The sequence below is a fragment of the Pleurodeles waltl genome, chromosome 12 (genome assembly GCF_031143425.1).
Source record: "Pleurodeles waltl isolate 20211129_DDA chromosome 12, aPleWal1.hap1.20221129, whole genome shotgun sequence".
In the NCBI taxonomy this organism is placed as follows: Eukaryota; Metazoa; Chordata; class Amphibia; order Caudata; family Salamandridae; genus Pleurodeles; species Pleurodeles waltl.
In genome coordinates, this window is record NC_090451.1 from 597240456 (window position 1) to 597260815 (window position 20360).

Here is a 20360-nt window from a genome sequence, read left to right on the forward strand (position 1 = left end):
GATCAGATAAATATTGGCCCAGGTAATAAGGCCCAAACTGAGCATCTTTAGAAGTGTAATGTCTACCCTGCTTTTATAGCTGCCTGAAAAAAATACATAAAAAGAGAAATTAAACAAGTTTGTAAAAAGGTAGAAGCAAATATGCCATCATAATTCTTAACTACTTATATTGAGTTGGTGGATTTTCCCTCAATATCGTGGAGAGCAGACCCCTTTTAGGAGCAGCCTCTTGTGTAAGACCTCTGAATAAATGTCTAGAAACCATTGCTGGTGTGGCCACGTCAAACAATCATGATAATTTCTCATTTAAGAGGAAAAGGATGGGCATGAGTCAAAGTAAAATATCCATCCACTTGATCAAAACTGCATTTCATTAGGGTGGAGTTCCAGAAACCTGAATGTGAAGTCTTAGCATTTCACACTTCTTTTCAGGTAAGGCGGCTATCCCTCCTTGGTCAAACAATTCAGAAAGTACACTGTAGGTGATGATCTACTTAAACAACTGAATGATCAGCTACAAGAATCCGCCTTTTCACATCCACACCTGGGAAATTTATGGTTTTGATCTGAAGACCAGAAACCAATGCCAGACTGTGAAGGCCTTCATCAAAAATGCACAGAACCATGTTCCTCATTGTTTATGCAGCTAGTACACACTAGTTGTGTTGTTTGCATCATGACTGTTGCCAATATTAATAAAAGATGAATGGACATGAAGGAGGGTGGAATGCCCACAAATGCACTTGAGTTAAGAGATTGAACAGATCATTAGGTGATCATTGTGAGCTCCCATAATAATTAGTCTGTTATGATTGACTGAAGGGGGAACTGCTAGAGGAACAATGTTAAAATGTGAATGTTTTACTTATATTTGCATAACGTTTTGCACCACTGATCTTTAGACAATCCTTTACAGGGTGTCTAAGAGTGATTTATAGGAAGTACAATTAAGATGCGTTCATCCATTTATCCCACAAGAGATAAGTGCTAAAACATTTCATGTATTCTCACTAAAGGTACTGAATCTACTACTCAGCCTGAAATGGCCCACACTCAGAACAATAAGAAAAGAATGGTAATATGGCAACCGATTCTGGTGGTCGGTTACTCCTCATGAATAGAGGATCTCGGCTCAGATTGCTATATATTTTGTTTGCCTCCAATTAATATGCTGGTATTAACAGAATTTAAAGTTTTGGGTGGGGGAGTGCCTCAAGAGTTTGAAACACACCCAATGCTGGTATCTACCACACTGAGATCAGTATGAGGAACCAAAGGTGCTGAGGGTAAAGAGGTTGTTAACTGAAAAACCCACAGAAGTAAATGATCCTGCCGAGTGTCAGAGGGCTCTATCTTAAACCAGACGTACTGATGCAAATTTACTCTGAAAGTGTCCATCCCCTATGGCTTGGAAGGCCAGAATTCCAATTTCTAGGGTCTCTCCCCTGCATGATCTGCTCTTCCTAGGGTTGGAAGTGCTGTGCCCCATACAAAGCACTTAAAGCTCATGAACTTGTGAACAGGTTGTTCTCATGTCCCTAATTCTTTAGCTGGAGTCAGTAGTGCTGTATTTAGATAAAGTCTTCAACATGAAATACTTGAAAATGTGCCTGGATAGCAAAAGATGCATCATTTATGAGCACATCATGAGCAAACCCTTCAAAGTCGAAAGAGAAATGCAGTGTCAATGAAAATAGAGCTATTTCTTGGAGGGGTCCTATAGGATGTTGGAAGTAATGTCCAAGAGAGTGAGGACAGGGGCACGCCGAATGTCTTGCCACCAATAATGCTAATTTGTTCCTAGTCCAACATCCCCCTGTGTGGCACTTAGTGACAAAAACAAAGTCACAGAAACAGGGTGGGAGACCACGCACAAAGCAAGTTTACTTTTTAGTCTTTTTTTTCCAGGCACCTCAACAAACCACCAACTCACTATTTTCTTTCTTAAATTTGTTTTCTGGCAACAGAAGAGACATAGTTTAGTCACTATTTTAGGAGGCTTATTATTAAAAACATGCAGTGCAACTGTGAAGGTCTTGGACTAAAGACGTCTTCACCAATTAACTGAAATGTTTTAGTGCCCTAATTGTATAGCTGCTGCCTGCTTGCCATGTAAGAATGAAGATAGGCAAGAAATATCACCAATTCTGACCGTTTCTCACTCACATTACATTCAATCTGAGTGAAAGTCTGATTCAGTGTAAATTGGGATGAACAACCCATCAATCATTTTTCAATGTTAAATAAGTCTTCCTAGGAACTGAGTAACAGATTAAAGAATGGCAGACTACAGTTTTAGCACTCTGTCATATTAGCTGTTTCCCCTTCTGTAAAGTATATACCCGCACAATCACAAGTGTATATTAGATTTCAAAAGATGATAGCGAGACCTAGTCATATGATGGGTGGGGAATATTTTAGACCTTATTATTTCTACCCAATCCACACTTCATTTTAACAGCAGTAAGAATGGATAACTTTCATTTGTACCTCATTTTCTTTATTTGGTCTCGAAAGTGCAGAAAGACTCAAACAAGCACAATCATCTGACTGTCAGGCCGTATGGCTTATATCAGGTCAAACTTGAAACTGCCTACTCAATGCCCTTTCTACCACCTCTTTGGGTAAGGACATGTGCAATTGCACCATATATAGTGACTTCTAACTTCCAGGAGCAGCCAAGAAGCAAGCCTTTTGCCTTGGGCTAATGAAAGTCTTCATCTGAAAACAAACAAAAAAAAAGAATGAGCATGTATGATTATTTGTCAGAACAAATATAGATGCCCAAATTATAATTAAAGATCACCCTTAAAAAAAACAGCACCTGTGGTAAGATCATTGTTATGATCAGTGCTTTAAATGGGCTGGTACTGTCCGGTAGGAGTACCAGCACCTTTTTATTTTGAGAGGGAGAGTACCTGCACCTTCTTAAGAAAAACGTAATACTTTTAATTGGAGAGTACCGGCACTTCTCAGAAACAAGCAGGTACTCTGATACAGAGTGCCTGCACTTCTATTTTTCCATTTCAAGCACTGGTTATGATAACAGTCTGTGTTGGTCGTGGATGGTGACTATCATACTAATGTAGACACATATGTTCATCAGACCGGGGGCATAATGCATATCGGCTTCGGAAATATGACACTACCCCATAAAGGAGTAGGAGGCTTATCCCCGGTAATCATCTTGAATGTCTGCATACGGTGATGGGTAATTCAGTTTGAACACAGGTATGGGTCAGGTGAAATGTATTCTTAGGAAAGATCTGGTCATTGCATGTTAGTTCCTGTGAAGAGGCTTAATCTAAGTATTTAACATCTATGCTGTGTTTCAAGCCAACGGTATCACAATGATGTAGGTGACCCTAGGTGTTATGGGGGAATGTATGTCTCATTTCATTTAGTCTTTTACCAGGCGACCTGTGACCATGGGGTATTATAATTGAGTCCATTATGAAATGTCTTCAAACGATAAGTCCAGTGTCGCTATTTCTGTCTATGTGGCTGTCAATATGATTAACAGTTTTGAGGACCACCTACTGTAAATTATTGCACAATTTTCAGCAGTCAGGAAGTGATTTCTCATCCATGTTGTTGATCCTATGTTGCTTCTATGTTCCCCAATATGGGTTTTCACTTTTCTACACGTCATACCTATGTAACAGACGTTACAGGGGCACATGATCATGTGGATGACATGAGAGGAATTACAATTGCAACTCTATTTAATTAAGGCGGGCCCCAGGGATGGCCGCACGGCCCCCTCCTCCATTTAATAGAGGTGGGCCCCGGGGTCGAAATAGGATAGGGGAGGGGGGCTGCTTGGCGCCCCTCCCTCACTTAAGAGAGGTGGGTCCCAGGGGATGTGGTCCCCATGTCTAAAATCGGCCAGAGGCGGGAGACAGCGTGGCTCGCCTCCCTCAATGAATAGCAGTGGGCCCTGGAGGATGGGGTCCCTGGGCCTAAATCGGCCAGGGGAGGGGGTTCTCCCTTTAAGCTGCTAAGAGTATGTAAATGTGCAAGTCACATAGAAGATGCACCCGGTTGACCCTGCACCGTCTACCTTAGTAGTATGCATATGTCTTCCCCCCTTTTGCCAGGATAATAGCTTCCCAAAGGGTCCCCCATTGTGTTTCCCGACTATTTTGGTGGCGTGTTTTTGATGCTGAGGAATAGGAGGACGTCTCCACAAAATACAGAAGCACTTTCTTCATATAGATAAGAGGAAGGACCCTGGTTTGGTGAAGACTTTTGTTTTGTAGTCTTATTGATCTCTCTAAAGGATGATTCATGTTATCACAGAATTCTGGAGAAAGATCGACGAGGAACAATCACATTACCAAATGCACACAAGGTCACTGGTGACATTTCCTTGTGCACCATTAAGCAGCTGTAGTGTAGGATACATACTAGACATTTACCCAAGGAGGCAGAAAGAACTCCACTTGGGTAGATATTTCATGCAAAGCTGTGAATAAAAGGGCCAAGTGAGGTTCTTTTGTGGCAGAGTCACCCACACAACCACTAATACACCCACACGGTGTGATGCTATTAATTGTGTTTGACCAATTACTTTTTCACCATTGCGCATATTAGTTGCTCAATGTTCACCAGTAGCACATTACATGTTGTAATCAGTTTAGCTGCCTATTGGCTTTGACATGGCATTAGCCATTACATTCTGTATTCAGTTTAGCTGCCTATTGGCTTTGACATGACATTAGACATTACATTTGATATTTAGGTTTGCTGCCTATTGGCTTTAACGTGGTGTTAGACATTGCAGTTGAGACACTGCAGATGAGCTGTGTTTTTCCAAGCTGTGTTTTTCCACATGGTAGACCAAACTGTTTTTCACACCAGACCTTAGCTGATAAGAGCACGTAGATTTTGTGGTTACCTCGCAATCCAGTCTGAGAACGAGTGAGCTCGGGAGAATTAGCCACTCTCCAAGTTCCTTCGGTTCTCACACTGAGTTTGCTTTTAAGGATGACTCTGGACTACAGCAGGGGTAGATTGAATCTGCTTGATTTCTGACAGGAACGGAGACGTCAGTTGCCTGTCTCCCGTTTGGGTAGAAAATCTTTTTCTCGCAGTTGACCGGAGTCATCAACTTGCAGACCCCAGAAAGATGAAGCTGAGTTATAGGCCCTACAGCCTTGCCCTACGGTGATGAATTTGGACTTTTATGCTTGCTTTGAAGTTATGCTATAATATAATCACATGTATTTGCTGCGTACATTGCAACTGAGAAGTACTTTGATATATTTTGCTTTCATTGCTGTGACTACTTTTGAACGTGTGCTTCCAATCTACTAATTTCGTCTCTCAGGAACCTTGTGGTGAAGAAATAATAAAAATAAATGTCTTCTTTAAACTCAGAAGTGCATTCCAGAGAGGTTCTGTAAGCTTGGTTATGAGATAAGAGCAGGAAAGCAGAACACATGGTCACTCACATACCCACACTCAGACATTCATGCACCCACTCACAGACCCACTCAGGCTCACACACTCACTCAAAGACCCACTCAGAGACTCATGCACTCACTCACTCTTGCAGCAACTCAGACTCACGCACCCATTCAGGCACTCACGCAACCACTCACAGACCCACTCACAGACCCAGATACTCACACACCCACTCAGACATTCATGCACCCACTCCTAGACCTACTCAGACTCTCACACATACACTCAGACCCACACACCCACTCACAGAGACACTCGAATACCAATTGTGACACCCAGAGACACCCTCTTACACCTACTCACACTCACTGAGACACACACCCTCACACCTATTATCACACCCAGAAAGACAGTCCCTTTGGCTGTGTGTGGCGGGAGTTGGTCGGTTAGCGTATAGTAATGAAAATTACTTTACGAAAAAAAAAAACCCATAGAAATTCACTGAAAAAAAACAAAGGTTCCAGGGACGTTATAGGTAGGAAATAGATTTTTTTTGTTAAACATAGAAATTCGCTGAAAAAACCCAAAGGTTACATGAAAGTTATTATAGTTAGGCTCACATTTTAAATGTACTAAACCATAGAAATTCACCTGTTATAGTTAGGGATATCTAAAGTAACTATAACTCGCGCCCTCACCATGCACTGCTAATTACCCCACAAATTACGGCACTCATGACATCTTTGATTACATCATTGATAAGTTTTACTTTTCTATTATAGATGGACAGCAAAAAATATTTGAGAATGCCGTGATGGAAGTATTTTACTATGACATTATTTGATACACGTGAGAGGCATTTAATTACGGAGTTCTGCTTCAGCTAATAAAGGCTGATTACACAGCCGAAACGCATCCCGAGTAGAGAGGTCAAGGCTGCTGCCAGGAATAAAAGACCTTGTTCTCGAGCTCGAGTGCCAGTTTTCTCTTTATTTTGGGAGGAGTGTTGTTAATGTTAAGGCGCTTGGTGGAGCGCCTCACCGAGCACCACCAGCACTCTTGCATGACAATATATATATATATCACTTAAACTTTTACAACGCATATGCCTATACTAAGAATGCTTTTACAACAAACTTTTCATTGTAAAGGCATGCGTGGTAAAAGCATATGTGTGGTAAAAGTTTTTGTTGTTAAGGAATGTGTGGTAAAAACGCATCTGTTGTAATGATGGCAATGTAAAAGCATGTGTGGTAATGGCATGCGTGATACCATCATACAACCATTTACAATGGATAGTCCTTGAAATTCTTGTTCATATTGACACCCTCTCACATGGAAATCTGTTACAAAAAGAGCAACTCTGGATTTATCGTTTGAAGACATTCAGTAACGGACTCAACCATAATATCCCATGGACACAGGTTGGCCAGTAAAAGACTAGATGACAAGTCACATCCATCCCCCACAACTCCTAGGGTCACCTACAACACTTTGATACCGTCAGGGTTGAAACACAGCATAGATGTGAAATACGCAGGTTAAGCCTCTTTACATGAGATACAATGACCAGACCTTTCCTCAGAATATATTTCACTTTACTCATACGTGTGTTCCTACCAGCTTACTTATCACTGTATGGACTCATGCAAGATGATTACCAGGGTCATTTAACTCTCCTACTCCCCTTTTGGGTAGTGCCCATATACATAATAATATCCATGGTATTCTGAATGTGTGTGTCTACTCTAGTATGATAGACACCAGCCACGACCACCACAGACTACTATCATAGCAATGCCCTTATCAGCAGGACAGTTTATTTTAAGGGAGAACTTAATTCTAATTTTCATTGATCCAACTCCTCCCACCATCTTATGGAGCACTAGCATTACCCACCAAATATACACTTTTAATGTACTTGTTATTTATTAATTATTTTCTCAGGATTATGTGACCTAGTCACAGAACAACGTAATCACTGCCGAGAGGTTTATTTTCATATCAAATCCACTCCAGAACTTCCCCCTATTCTGACCAAGCAGAAAACCTTTCCAGGGGAAAGCAGGCTGAAACATGTCGATCACACTGATTGATGTGAAGGATATATAACTCATCCCGAACACATTGCGCTGTTTTTTTTTTTAATAATACCCCACCCCAGTTTTAATAAATAGCACACCCCTAGGGGTAAGAGGTAATTTACTTCACTGCACTCTTTCTCAGATATCACCATGTCTCTACACCTACAGACTCTTCCTCCTAGTGGAGTTAAGACCCTATGAAGAAGCTACGGCCACTATTACATTATTGGGAATAACATACTTTGGATGGAAAATAGCTGTTCAGCGTCTCAATACACTTTTTTTTTTTTTTTTTTTTAAAGAGACTCCAGTTCCAAGAACTGTCTGGTTTTACTACCACTGATGTCTTTTGTAATGCTATAGAAAGCTGAATGAACTCTCCTTTCCTGCTTCTCACTCCCCTACGGTGATTTCTTTGGATAAAAAAGGAAGCCTAGGTTGTTGCAGTTGAGGAACGTACAGAAGAAAGGCCATCATGCTGAGATAAGGGTTTCATGGGTAAGGTTTCCTAGCTCACAAAACACAAATGAAAGTGTTTATAAAAACACAAAATGTTGTCCAACGGACAAAAGACAGTTACAATCCCTAATGCAAAAACTATGGTGGTGAAGAAATTAGCAGATCACAGAGGTAACCGTAACTCAACAAGAGATTAAGGGCCATATGTACGAAAGCTTTTTCCCATAGACACAGAATGGGTAAAATCCTTTGGCACATCTGGCCCTAGGTGAAGTGATACTTTTCTTCACTAATGATAGAGGTAATCAGGTTCAGCAATAAAATGCGTTGTCATAACAAGTCACCTTGCATCTCACAAGGAGAATAATATCACATTCATGCTTGAATGTTTAACGCTGGTCTCAGTTCCAGGAATTTCTTGCTACATGAATTGCAAATTGCCTTGACAAGGTACTTAGATGTATACTTGGTGGCTGTTTCTTATGACATCCTCTGGCACGTTGGTTGGGAAGCGAGCAAACAGAGTGCTTTAGGAAATACAGGAAAATCCCTCTAGAACCTGGACCAGTGTCCCACTAGTGGGGAGAATCTTATTTTAACTATATAGTATAAAAATATGCTTCTAGGTCAAGTGGCTTTGGAAGACACCTCACTATGTAATTCCGGGTCTTCTTTCTCCTGTCCCTCTTGTTAGCTATATGATTTTATATTATTTGATCTGGTCTTGTGTTCAGAGTCTTGATGGCCTTCTGTTTGGTACCCCAACCCTTGAGTTGGATTTGTTCCAATCTTGCTATTCTCTTTGTCGTGTTATGCTACTTTAGTATAAAATGTTATAAATATTTCTTTGATATTTTGATATATTAGGCAAGTGACAGCTAAGAAAGATTTTATGGCTCTGATCTCTTGAAAGATTGTGTCATACAGAGTCATCTTTCTGCTGAGTGGAGATAATCGGCCATTTTCCACTCTTATGAGTTGTGCATTTTAAGGATGTGCCATATTTTTCCTATCAGAGGACTTGATGGTTTACTCGTCAGTGGTAGAAAATGTGGTAGACAACTGTGATCGAAGCCATTCTTGTCATAATACATCAGAGGGGCACGCATTAAAATATACACAGGAAAAACAGCAGTTTTGCAGGTCTGAAACTATAAAAAAAAAATTGTATACTCCAGTGCGATGCTCTGAGACGGGTATGCCCTGACGTGGGTTCCCGTGGTCACTGTGCCACTAGACCCAAGCTATATCCAACCGAGGAGCACAAACCTGGGTAAAACTGGTCCAGGCTTGACTGTTCCTACGGGAACAGGGTCAACACTGATTTGCATGTGGCTGGGCCCAATATGAGGTGACTGTGCAAACAAACAATGGACTAGGATGCCCCCACGGCAATTACCAGTCTTTGAGAATAATTCAACCATTCCATCCATCATTTTTTTTATGCTTAAAGTCTGAAATAAGATCGCTGAACACTGCCATCCACTTTCATTATAAGAGCATAAACACTTATCTGTAATAATAATTAGACCTATTAGTTCTCATTCTTTTTTAACACCTGACTGAATACTCAGGCAGTGCATCTAATTTGCCAAAACCAAATCACAGGTCACAGATTACAGGCCACCACATGACAAGTATTGTTATTATGAGTCCAAAAACCTTTACGAGGGGCTTTTAAAGAAGATGTTAAGAGAGGTTAGTTGTGGTCAGTATGATGAGGAGGGGAGTCTAAGAAAATAGGCTGCCTGCACAGAATCACCCACATCATATTCCCAACTGATCTGAGTTCTGCAGCAGATGATGTGTAGCTTTGTTTCAATTTGTTTACCATTTTTACTTAGTCACTGAGGCAGATGATATGTAGAAAGCAATCCACAATAGGTTTAGAGTCAAGTGTGGGCTAGGTGTCAGTTATGCAGTGTTATATATTTAGAAAAATAAGGATATGCCTTTATAGTAAAGGGAGCTAATGCATACAGTGACACATGCACACATTAAGAGGCAATGCAATTGTGCGGAATAGTGACTGGAAATGAAGAGGGGAAAAAACACATAGTATGATAAATGCAACCACACTACAGGATGGCAAACATGCAAAAGTGCTGAATGGTGCTTGATGACATTTCTAGACAAGCATCTTTGTTTCAGCTTATACACAGACGAAATGTTTAATAGGTATACATAAATGGCAACGTTAAGCATTCCAAACCTGTATATTTTTATGTGGGGAGACAGAGGACGGTTCAGTCGTGTGTTTTTCTCCTCAAATTGCTCCAGTCGCTGGCACGTCGTTGTTGCCATGGGGACAGCACTGCGTAGAATGCAAGAAGAAATGTATGGAAAATATAATCTACATGAGGATGCCATAAAACAAGGAGCCAGATTTCAGGTTGTTGATCGTAAAGCCATATTTACTAACTTACAAAGGAACACGTCATGACTAGAAATTAGCACCTGGCATGTCAAAAAATATAGACTGTATTCCAATGGAAAGAAGTTACTAAACTGCTGAAGATGGAAACCTTTATGCCCTGGGAAAGTAGTTTTCCAGAATGGGTATCTTCTTTAGATTTTAGACATTCGACTATTTCTCCACAAGGTAAAGTCCCAGACCACTTTTCCCACAATTTTCCTTTTTTTTTTTTTTTTTAAAGACAGTAACCTCAACTCAATACAATGATGTCACTTAAAAGTCTGAGGGCTAGTGGGAGAAAGACTTAAGAGATATTAGCTCGTATATAAAGGAGACGAGTACTGGTGGCTTTGTTATAAATCTGCAAAACATATGCATTGTTTCTCAGAATCATAACTTTTGAAAAGAGTACCAAGCACAGATCCATAGAGAGTGATAAACCTTATTTACAGAAGCACATATATGCTGGATACCTGATGCCTTTCCCACCTGCAAGTTAATGGAAATAAGACTGTGCTACACAAAAACGTTAAATAAACACATAAAAAGACACTTCATTTGCAGTTGGGGGATGGCAAATAGGGAAGAGTTGGTATTATGGTATGGATACAGAGGTGGCCACTACACCAAACGCATCATGTATATTGACACATTTATATTGCAGTGGCTGTAAGGGTACGTTTCACGGTGGAATGTTAAAATCTGAGAAGTGGTTTGAAAAACTGGGAATGGACACATCACAGAGTGACTGGATAGTCAAATAAGGATTCTGAGTTAAAGAATATGAACTGTGAGGGTCAATTTGAACATCATGACTGCTGACAAAGCTCCAGGTAGATGTGGGATTGTGTTCCAAGTAGAAGGAAGAACCTGAACGGTTCACGCAAGATTCTATGTATACTTAGGAGGATACAGCTGGCTGAAAACAGAGTGGGTTATAAACAGTTGTGAGAGATGAGATAGGCGACACTGTGTTTGACAGCTAGCCGTCCCGTTTGGTACAGGGACATGAGGTAGGCAAGTGTATGGACACATTATATCAAATGCACATGTGAAGGTTTGTGTCACGAGGAGAGAGCACACACTGAGTTGCAGCAGCAAGGTGGGAAAAGTGGCACTAGCAGACTTTTATAACAGTCCAGCCTACCCATGACTAGTGCGTTCATTGGGAAACTACGTGCCTGGAAGAGGACGTCAGAGAGCTTTTTCACGTTGCATATCAGAAAACTATTACCTAACGTGGAACATGGTAAAAAGGGTCTCTTATGTATCCTAAGAGACAAAACTCCATTCTTAGTTCCTAACACTAGGGAAAAGTAGCAAATGAGAGAAAAAGAATGAGAGCTGACAAAGCAGGGAGCTAAAGGACACCCAAAGTGTAAGGGCATTTTGGTTTCGAGCTGGGTCATAACTTGGGCATGCCATCATACAGACTGTGTGGAGATCATGTCAATGGGGATCAGGATGGACAACAAGAATGGTTCAAGAAATTAAACACAGAGCACAAAGACTAGTGAGCTCAAAACAGTATGCTGTTGTGATGAGAGCGAAGATTACCAGGAACTGGAGAATGAGGGGGATGGACAGAAAAAAAGGAGAACTTTTTAATGCTGAACCTGTAATGTTTGGGGGGTGAGAGTGTCAATTACATAGCTTGGTGGTCGACTTTGTTGAGGGCAGCAAAAAAGAAACTAGCAAATATGAAATTCTGGGAAGAATACAGACAAAAAACAGCCTTCCTCACAGTGAGTGCTGAGGTGATGGCAAAAGAGGACGTCATCTTTCAAAACAAATTCTTAGGCTTACAGTGCAGGGTCAACATAACACCATTCTGTTTCTTTTTCTATCTGCTAAAGATCCAGAAAAAATACCCCTCACATCAGTCTTGACCCGTCACAAGTACATATCAGAAAGAATAATAAATGCACCCTGATGACCCCATTAAGTATACATAGCTCCTCTGTCCCGCAACCCAAAAACCCTCAAGCTTCTGTAATGCATGTAAATCTAGATAGTACTTCTCCCTGAGCTTCCTACTTCCGAAGTGGTATGTACAGCGCCCCTTTCTTCCAAGTATGTGCAGCAGAAATACAATTACATACATTTTCAACAGCTATACAAGAGTATTTAAACCAATCGGAACTCAATAACTTACTTTCTGAGTGAGAAAACTGGGGAAAATTGGGAACGCAAGCCCTGCCGCCCAGCATATCTGAAAAAGGAAATAAAGAGATTAAGAATATCATACAGTAAGGAAATCACACAAAAAACGATTTCACAAATTAAATGATGACACAATTTGTAAGCTAGCTGCAAAAGCCACTCCACTCAGGTTGACAACCTGATTACAGCCCGAAAACTCAAGCAGGTTATTGATGCATGTCCTAGGGCAAAAGATCGACTTCTCATCAAACACTTGGGTGTCTAGGGAGGTTTCCAAAAAATACCGCAAGGTAGAGGCGCTGCACCGGGAACTCCTTGTTAAGTGTTTTAAAGTTGAAAGCAAGTCCTATTGTCAAACCGTGTAAGTTTTACGATACTGGAAAAATAAGCCTTTTTAGATCTGGTGTTAGCCAAGACCTGTTCATAATAATATGCTTAAATAAAGGCTCTTTCAGACGGGGATCTTGATCCATAGGTCTGCTATTGTCTCATTTAGAGTTTTCGTCCGACCACTAAAGCATACAACATAGTGCACTAGGCCAGTCTACTCCAGGCACTGAATAACTTCACTGTGCGCTGCGGCATTCTGCCCTTTCACAAGGAGCATATCCACACATCAAGTTGTTCCTTTAAATGCCAGAGACTGCTATGGCAATATTGTTTTACGAGACCAAAAAAGCAAGTTTATTTTTTGATTGACGACAGCCTGGCAGCTTCTCCAACAATACTGTTTTGCAAAAAAAAATAACAAAAAAGCACTTACAAAGCCAAAAACATGGTGACCAACGCTCTACCTACTGGACTTACCAATGCTCGTTTCTACTATGCAAGTACTTTCTTTTTAATTACACAAAACGGATAAAAGCAAAATGTCATTACAATGCTAAGTGAATGCATGTGTTGATGAGGATCTCAATGCAAAGCTTTTCACTTAACAGTGTAACAGTGATCTGCCTAAACTATGAAACGGGCACATAGAAATATAGTTTATTTAATCAACAGGATGCAATCTGCCCACTAGTTAATCAAACTGACTGGCAGGCGGTTTGTTGCAGATCATCAAGCCGGCCAACCACTGTTTAACTGAGCCATTATTATAGAAAATGAACAAGCATTGCCTAAGCAAGAGCTATTGGCTTTGCCAATGTGTTTTAGAGCCACTGTGGCGGCTGTTCAGCAAGGCTAAAAGTTAGCGGCATAGATGAGAGTGGTTTGGAGTGTCGTAGAGTGGAATGGTGAAAAGTGGAGTAGAATCCTTTAGAGGGGAGTGGCAGAGAGTATCATGTACTTGAGTGGCATAGTGTGGAGTGGTATAAAGGTGCATACACAGGAATGGCAGCATTGAGTGGACTGGTGTAGAGTGCATAAGCATAGAGTGAAAAAAGGAGCCTTTTTAGATGGCAGAGTGTAGGGGCGTAGAGTTGAGTAATGCACAGGGCAGTGGCACAGAGTAGCATATAGTGGTACAGAGTAGAGCATAGTGCCATAGAGTGCAGTGGCGTAGAGCGGAGTAGTGCAGAGTAGAGTGGCGTAGAGTTCAGTGGCAGAGAGTGCAGTGGTGCAGATTAGAGTGCCAGAGTGCAGTGGTGTAGAACAGAGTAGAGTTGCGTAGAGAGCAGTAGCGCAGAGTACAGTGCTGCAGAGTAGAGTGCAGTGGTTAAGAGTAGAGTGGCACAGAGTGAAATAGTGTGCAGTGGCGTAGAGTAGACTGATTCAGATTAGAGTGAAGTGGCGTAGAGGGGAGTGGTGCAGGGTCAAGTGCATATGCGCAGAGTGGCATAGAGTCTAATGGCATAGAGTAAAGTAGTGTAGAGTGCAGGGGCATAAAGTGCAGAATAGATTGGAGTGGCATACACTAGATTAGCATAGAGTGCAGGGACACAGAGTTGAGTGTTACAGAGTAATGTGCATTGACAGAGTGTATTGGCGTAGAGTGCAGTGTTGCAAAGTGACGCAGAGTACAGTGGCGTAGAATGGAGTGGTTAAGAGTGCATGGTATATAGTACAGAGGCGAAGAGTGCATTGACACAGGGTACAGAGGCGTAGGTAGCGTCAAGTGGCGTATAGTTCAGTGATGTAGAGTGGAGTGGTGTACAGTGATGTGGCATAGACTGGTGTAAAGTGGAGTAGTGCAGAGTAGGGTGCAGTGGCGTGGAGCTGTGCCGAGTGGAGTGCCACAGAGTGGAGTACTCATGGTGTGGTAGAACACTGCTATTACAGACAGCACATTTTCAATTGAAAGGACCATTACATTTGCACAGACATACAGTTTTATTATTAAAACCATGTAATGTATAGACGAAATTGTGTGGAAATTGCATCGCCTAATTTAATGATTCGTTTTCATCATAATAAAGTATTTGTTTCCAACACAGGAATAACAAAAAATGTGGTTCATTTGTGCATTCATAATTCTGATATATTCTGAAATACTTACACAGTTCACATAAAAAGTTGTCATGCGATAGAGAAAAAAAAAAACTCTTTCCACCCCCAGTAACCAGCAAGACTGTCACACAAAATCCTCTCACTTTGAAGTCAGAGGAAGAAATGTAAACAAGCGCCCTTGGAAGACGGCACCTGACATATGATCTTGGTCTATGAATGCACAGCAAATGTGACAAGATAAGAAAAATATTTAAAGGCGTGTTAACAGAAACCCAGTATGAGGAAGGATAGAGAAAATACGGTTTAGACAACAAGAGCGACAAACTGAACCTGGAGAGCCTAAAGCAAACAAAGGCAGCAAATGGAAAGCCAGAAAGTGAGAGTTACTAACCACTAAGCCAACGGTAATACACGAGCAGAATGAATTCCTAGGCCAACTTTCTGAAATTCCCAAAATGTCTTAAGCAAAGCAAACAGCTGCGCTGTCTGGTAGGCTCTGACCTAAAAAAAACGTTGTTTAAGCAAGCATAATTTTAGAGATTTTAGAGCTATTTAAAAAATAAAAATTTATGTTGCTTAACCTGGCTTGCAGTTTTCCTTTTAACAAGGTAATGAATAGAGTCAGAAATAACACCATACATAGTGTTTTGGCCAAACATCCAGGACTACCTGAAGGGTACAAGTGAGATGGAACAAGGCACTTTGCTAGCAGCACAGGTGTCTGAGAAATTAATAACTTATATAAGTTGCTGCAGCAAGCAAGGGGCTTTCAGAACTTCTGGTCTACTAAATTGTTATTTTACACAACTCAATTATGCAGTATTATGTGCTTGAGAACACGGCTATGTGAACACAAGGCTGCTAATAGAGGAACGGTAGTAGCACAAAGCAACGCTTTCACCAAGGTTGCCAACTTGCAAGGCTAGAAGGCAGGGCAGAGAGCCAGGGGTGTACAAGACAGGCAAAGTCCAAGACTATGTTGAGGGTTGGATGTGTGTAAGGCTGCCAATGTGCAGGACTGGCAAGCAGTGTGCCTCAGTTATGCTGTACAAGACGGTCTTCATGGAGGCCAAAACACAGGGTTAGTAGAGCTGTGGCTGTCTAACAGTGCACGGCGATGATAGCTACAAGCCTGCCTTCAAAGCTGACAAATATAACATTTCTCAGGGATAACTGCGAAGAACAGATAATCAGTGCACAAGTACTTCTGAGTCAAAGATTAACTGCAGGGTTAATAGTGCATGTGACTGTTAAGTGATATGCAGTTTACATGTGCAATGTGTGCAGCGATGTCAAGAGTGCCAGACTGCCTGCTTCTTAGTACCTAAACAGAGTTTACAGTATGGAAGGCTGTCAATGCACAAGGATGCCAAAACACATGACCATATCTGTGCAAGCCTGCTACTGTCCAGGATGGTTGGTGTACATGACACCTATGCACAATGGTGCCAAAGCTGCATGTGGCTATGGTCAGAGCTATCTGCGTGAAAGGCAGTGCACAGGATTGCATGAAAACCTCTTTGTGTCCAGCAATGGAGTTGTTCATTTGTGCCCATTTGCCTATGTGGGGCACAAAAAGACTAGCATTGGAATATTGAAAGAGTGAGATTAGAATTAAACTGTGGACACAGAAAGATGAAAAGCCCAGAATTAGACTTTGAAAGTACAGATCATCTGAAAAAGAATGCAGAAAAGACAAGCATTTGCAAGACTATCAGTCTCGCCTATGGAAACGTTTTTGACTTTGTCAATTTATTTTAGCCATGTTGTACAGCAGTGCAGATGCCGTGCAGCAAGGCTGAAAGTTAGAAGAAAAAAAAAGCACTAAAGCGCAGCCAGCACCGACAGCAGGAATTTATTTTCACAAAACAAAAACACTATCTTACATCCAAGCTGAGGCGCCCCATTTTGATGGGTAGAGCTAAAGAGAAGTAAGGGTGAATTTAGTGTTCAGGGTGGGTAGAGGCAAACGGTGGTTAATGTAGCTGAAGGGTGGGTAGAGGTCAACAGAAGTGAGGGTGCCTTCAGGGATTGGCAGAGGTGAGGGGAGGTAAGGATGGATTGAAGGGTGCCGAGAGTTATAGGGAGGTTAGAGTGTCTTGTGGCGTTGGGTGTCTACAGAGTCACAAGGGTTGAGGGGTGAGTAGAGGTAAAGGGTGATATGAGGGTTCGTTCGGGGGTGGATAGTGGTAGGCGGAGGTGAGGGTGCAGGGAGGGTTCAGGGATAGGCAGAGGTCAAAGGAGATGAGGACGACCAGATTGGATAGCATGATATGGTATGGCCTGTCATTGTACAGAACGGTATTTTTTATATATTATAGTATGATATGTTATGGTATGACCAGTTACTGTTTAGTATGGAATAATTTGGTATGGACTGTTGTATGTATGGTATGAGCTGTTATTCTATGGTATGTTACATTATGGTTTGGTATTGTATCAAATGGTATGCTTATTGTATAGTGTGGTATGGTATGTTATGGTCTGTTTTATAGAGTATATTTGTTAAGAGTATGGTATGGTGTGTACTGAGGCGAACACCTTTGAACTACTAACAGCACGCATACAAGTGTATTCTGGCAAAGGCCGATATCACCAATTAGTACCTTTTAAAAACATGCAACTTACATTACCTGTCTCAAAATGGGAAGAAAGGATGAATTACAAGGAATGCGACCAAAAAGAACGAATCATAAATAAAAGCACCCTTAGTGAATGCTGAAACATTCAATTTTATTAAAATGTTTTAACGTGTTGTTATGAGGCACAGAAAAGACTGGCTGGAGAAAAGCGACTTACTGAAATGAACTCTTAAAAATTCTGGAACGCAAACAAACAGTGAGAGCAGGGAGCAGTAGGCCAAAAGACAAAAAAGCAAAAACGAGTGGTCATAAAAGCAGCTAAAAATCAAGCTAGAGCAGCACAGAAATGTGTTTAAAAGGACATATAATCAATACACGCTCACAAAAAAGTACCGCAATCTGGGCACAAGAAATGTGGAAGAACACTATTCAAGAAATAAATCAGTACAGTACATGGTCCATGCTCCAGGGAAGAAAAGAAAAACATATACATGAAGTGAAGCCAACATGCACTCAACAACATAAAGGAAGAAAACAAGAGCAACAATGATGCCAACCAATGTTAAGTAATGGGTGGGCTAAAAGCCCACTTTATTTTATTTTTTTTAACCCTCGAAACAACAGATCTTTGCAGGCGACAGCAGAAGTGTGATGTCTCAGGAGAGGCCTAAAAAAAAGACTTCAATAAATAGACAGCTTGCCAATTTAGAGACAAGGAAGGAAATGGGGGTCAAGTCAATGCAAATATAGTGAGAGGACTGAGCATGACCGAGAATGCAGGAACGGTCTTGAGTCAGAGAATCAGTGTGGAAAGGATGTTGGCCGAGGAAAGGAGAGCGAGGAAGACCAGGAGGGAGCAAGCAATGAGCGGTGATAACAAGGGGGTGGATGCTTCTTTACATAAAATTGTGGGATTAGGAAAATAGGAGACTAGACAATAGATTGAATTTAGAAAGTGAATTTGAGAAACAAAGGTGAAAAAAGAACTGGGAGTACGCATTGGCAGGAAGCCAAAGCAGTAACGTTTTCTATAGAACACAAAGGTGGAGGGACAGAGAGTAGTGATAAAAGGGGACAGATAATGGAAAAACGTTAAAGTAAGAGCGTTGAGTGCAGCAAGTCGGGAAATTAAGAGGGAAAAGAAGAGAAGCAGAGGTGAGAGAGCTAAAGAAGAGAAACAAGACATTAATAAAAGAGGGTGAAAATGGAAAAGCAGAGGCTCTGCAGATAAAAGGTGAAAGGATGTGAAGTAAGTGAGAGTCTCAGGGCCTGATCAGGACCTTGGCGGAGGGGATTACTACATCCCAAAAGTGACGAATATCCAGTCTGCCGTTTTACAAGTTCCATGGAATATAATGGAACTGGCAACACAGCGGGCAGGATATCCGTCACGTTTGGGACGGAGTAATCCACTCTGCCAAAGTCATAATGAGGCCCTAAATCTGGGGAACACAAAGAAAATAAGAGCCAAAATTTTGGTTGTCGTCACAAGAGAGAAACAAATATAGCAAGAATGAAGATTAAGAAAGAGTAGGTAGAGAAAGCAAACATGCTGAAAACAAAAGGTGTTGATCAGATCTAAAAGATCAGGTTTCGGTGGAAGTTTACCAACTAATGCAGATTATGGACTCACATGAAACATACAACAAAAAAGTGATATCAACAAAATGTGACCAATGTTCTTGTAATGTGTTGTGGATAAGCGATAGGTAACCTTAAGTGTCCTGGTACTTCTTTAAGTGCCACAGAGAAGGCAAAGGATTATGCACAGTAATAATCTAGTGAGAGCTGGAGAGGGTGCACGAAATTTGCAAATGCTGTTCCCACCCCCATACCTAATCTCTAAAACTCAAAAAATAGGAGTTATTACATTGGAGCACTATGATAAGCAAAATTATGACTGTAAAATTAAATGATTAATTGATTGGTGGCATATGTCTTCATAATATCTGAACTAAAAGTATATTTCTGAGCGAGAATGCTACGGCTCAGAATTGCTCATCACGTTGAGCATTGATTGAAGCATATGTTTAAACCGTTAGCACAAGCCACAACCTGCCCAAGCTGCTGGTGTTATCACAATACACTCCCGACTTCAATCACTATGACTTCCACAACACTCTTCCAAATCTCAAGTAATATTTGGTTACCTACAGCAACATTAATACTATATAAAAGCATTTAACATGATTCAATAGCGCCTCAATATAGGTAAGCTATCTCTTACTTCTTAATTTACAATATACTTCCAGTGCAGATTCCCTCATGTTTTTTTCCGTGGTGGCATTCCTCTGGCATTTCTCTAGAAGATGTGGTGTTTACTTACCAGTAATCTTCATTATACAGATTGTCCTTCCTCATCCCAGTACTTACTTGAATGAGGTAAGAATCCTCAGGTTAAACGCAGGGGAAACCCCTACCTTCCTTCTCATAAAGCAAAAGGAATAGATGTATTCACAGGATGGAGCAATAAAATATTGGGATGAGAAAGGGTTAATAGGATTAATAACGATTACCGGCACATTAACTCCTAAATTCTACCTCGTCTCTGCCTTTACTTGGATGAGAATATACCCAAGCTACACATCAAGACCTGAAATAAGATCTCATAATAGCACATTGACTTTACTTTTGTTCAAAAAGGAAAATCATGGCATTACAGAGATATAACTACAGAGCAGCCTTCAGGACTAACTCCAAATTCCCCAAAAGTTCGGATTCATTAGATACAGGCAGTGTTGTTTTACCAAAGTTGAAGGGACTGCCCAGGTCACTGCACAGCAACTGTCTTGGATAGAGGAGCACCCCCTGTCTCAGCCCAAGAGACTGCCATACCTCAAGCACAATGACTCTGAATCA

At 41.1% G+C, this 20360-nt stretch overlaps 1 protein-coding gene across 2 annotated transcripts in view; it reads right to left on the bottom strand.

The window, feature by feature from the left end:
• The window catches only part of SDHC (succinate dehydrogenase complex subunit C), a 50516-nt gene that overhangs the window by 16851 nt on the left and 13305 nt on the right, over window positions 1–20360 (bottom strand). For both annotated transcript variants that reach the window (XM_069217802.1, XM_069217801.1), the window contains exons 2-3: window positions 12524–12580; window positions 10165–10266 (exon numbers count right to left, since the gene is read on the bottom strand). In XM_069217802.1, coding sequence (XP_069073903.1) covers window positions 10165–10256 — 92 coding nt within the window. In that variant the 5' untranslated portion in view covers window positions 10257–10266; window positions 12524–12580. The remainder of the gene's footprint in view (window positions 1–10164; window positions 10267–12523; window positions 12581–20360) is intronic.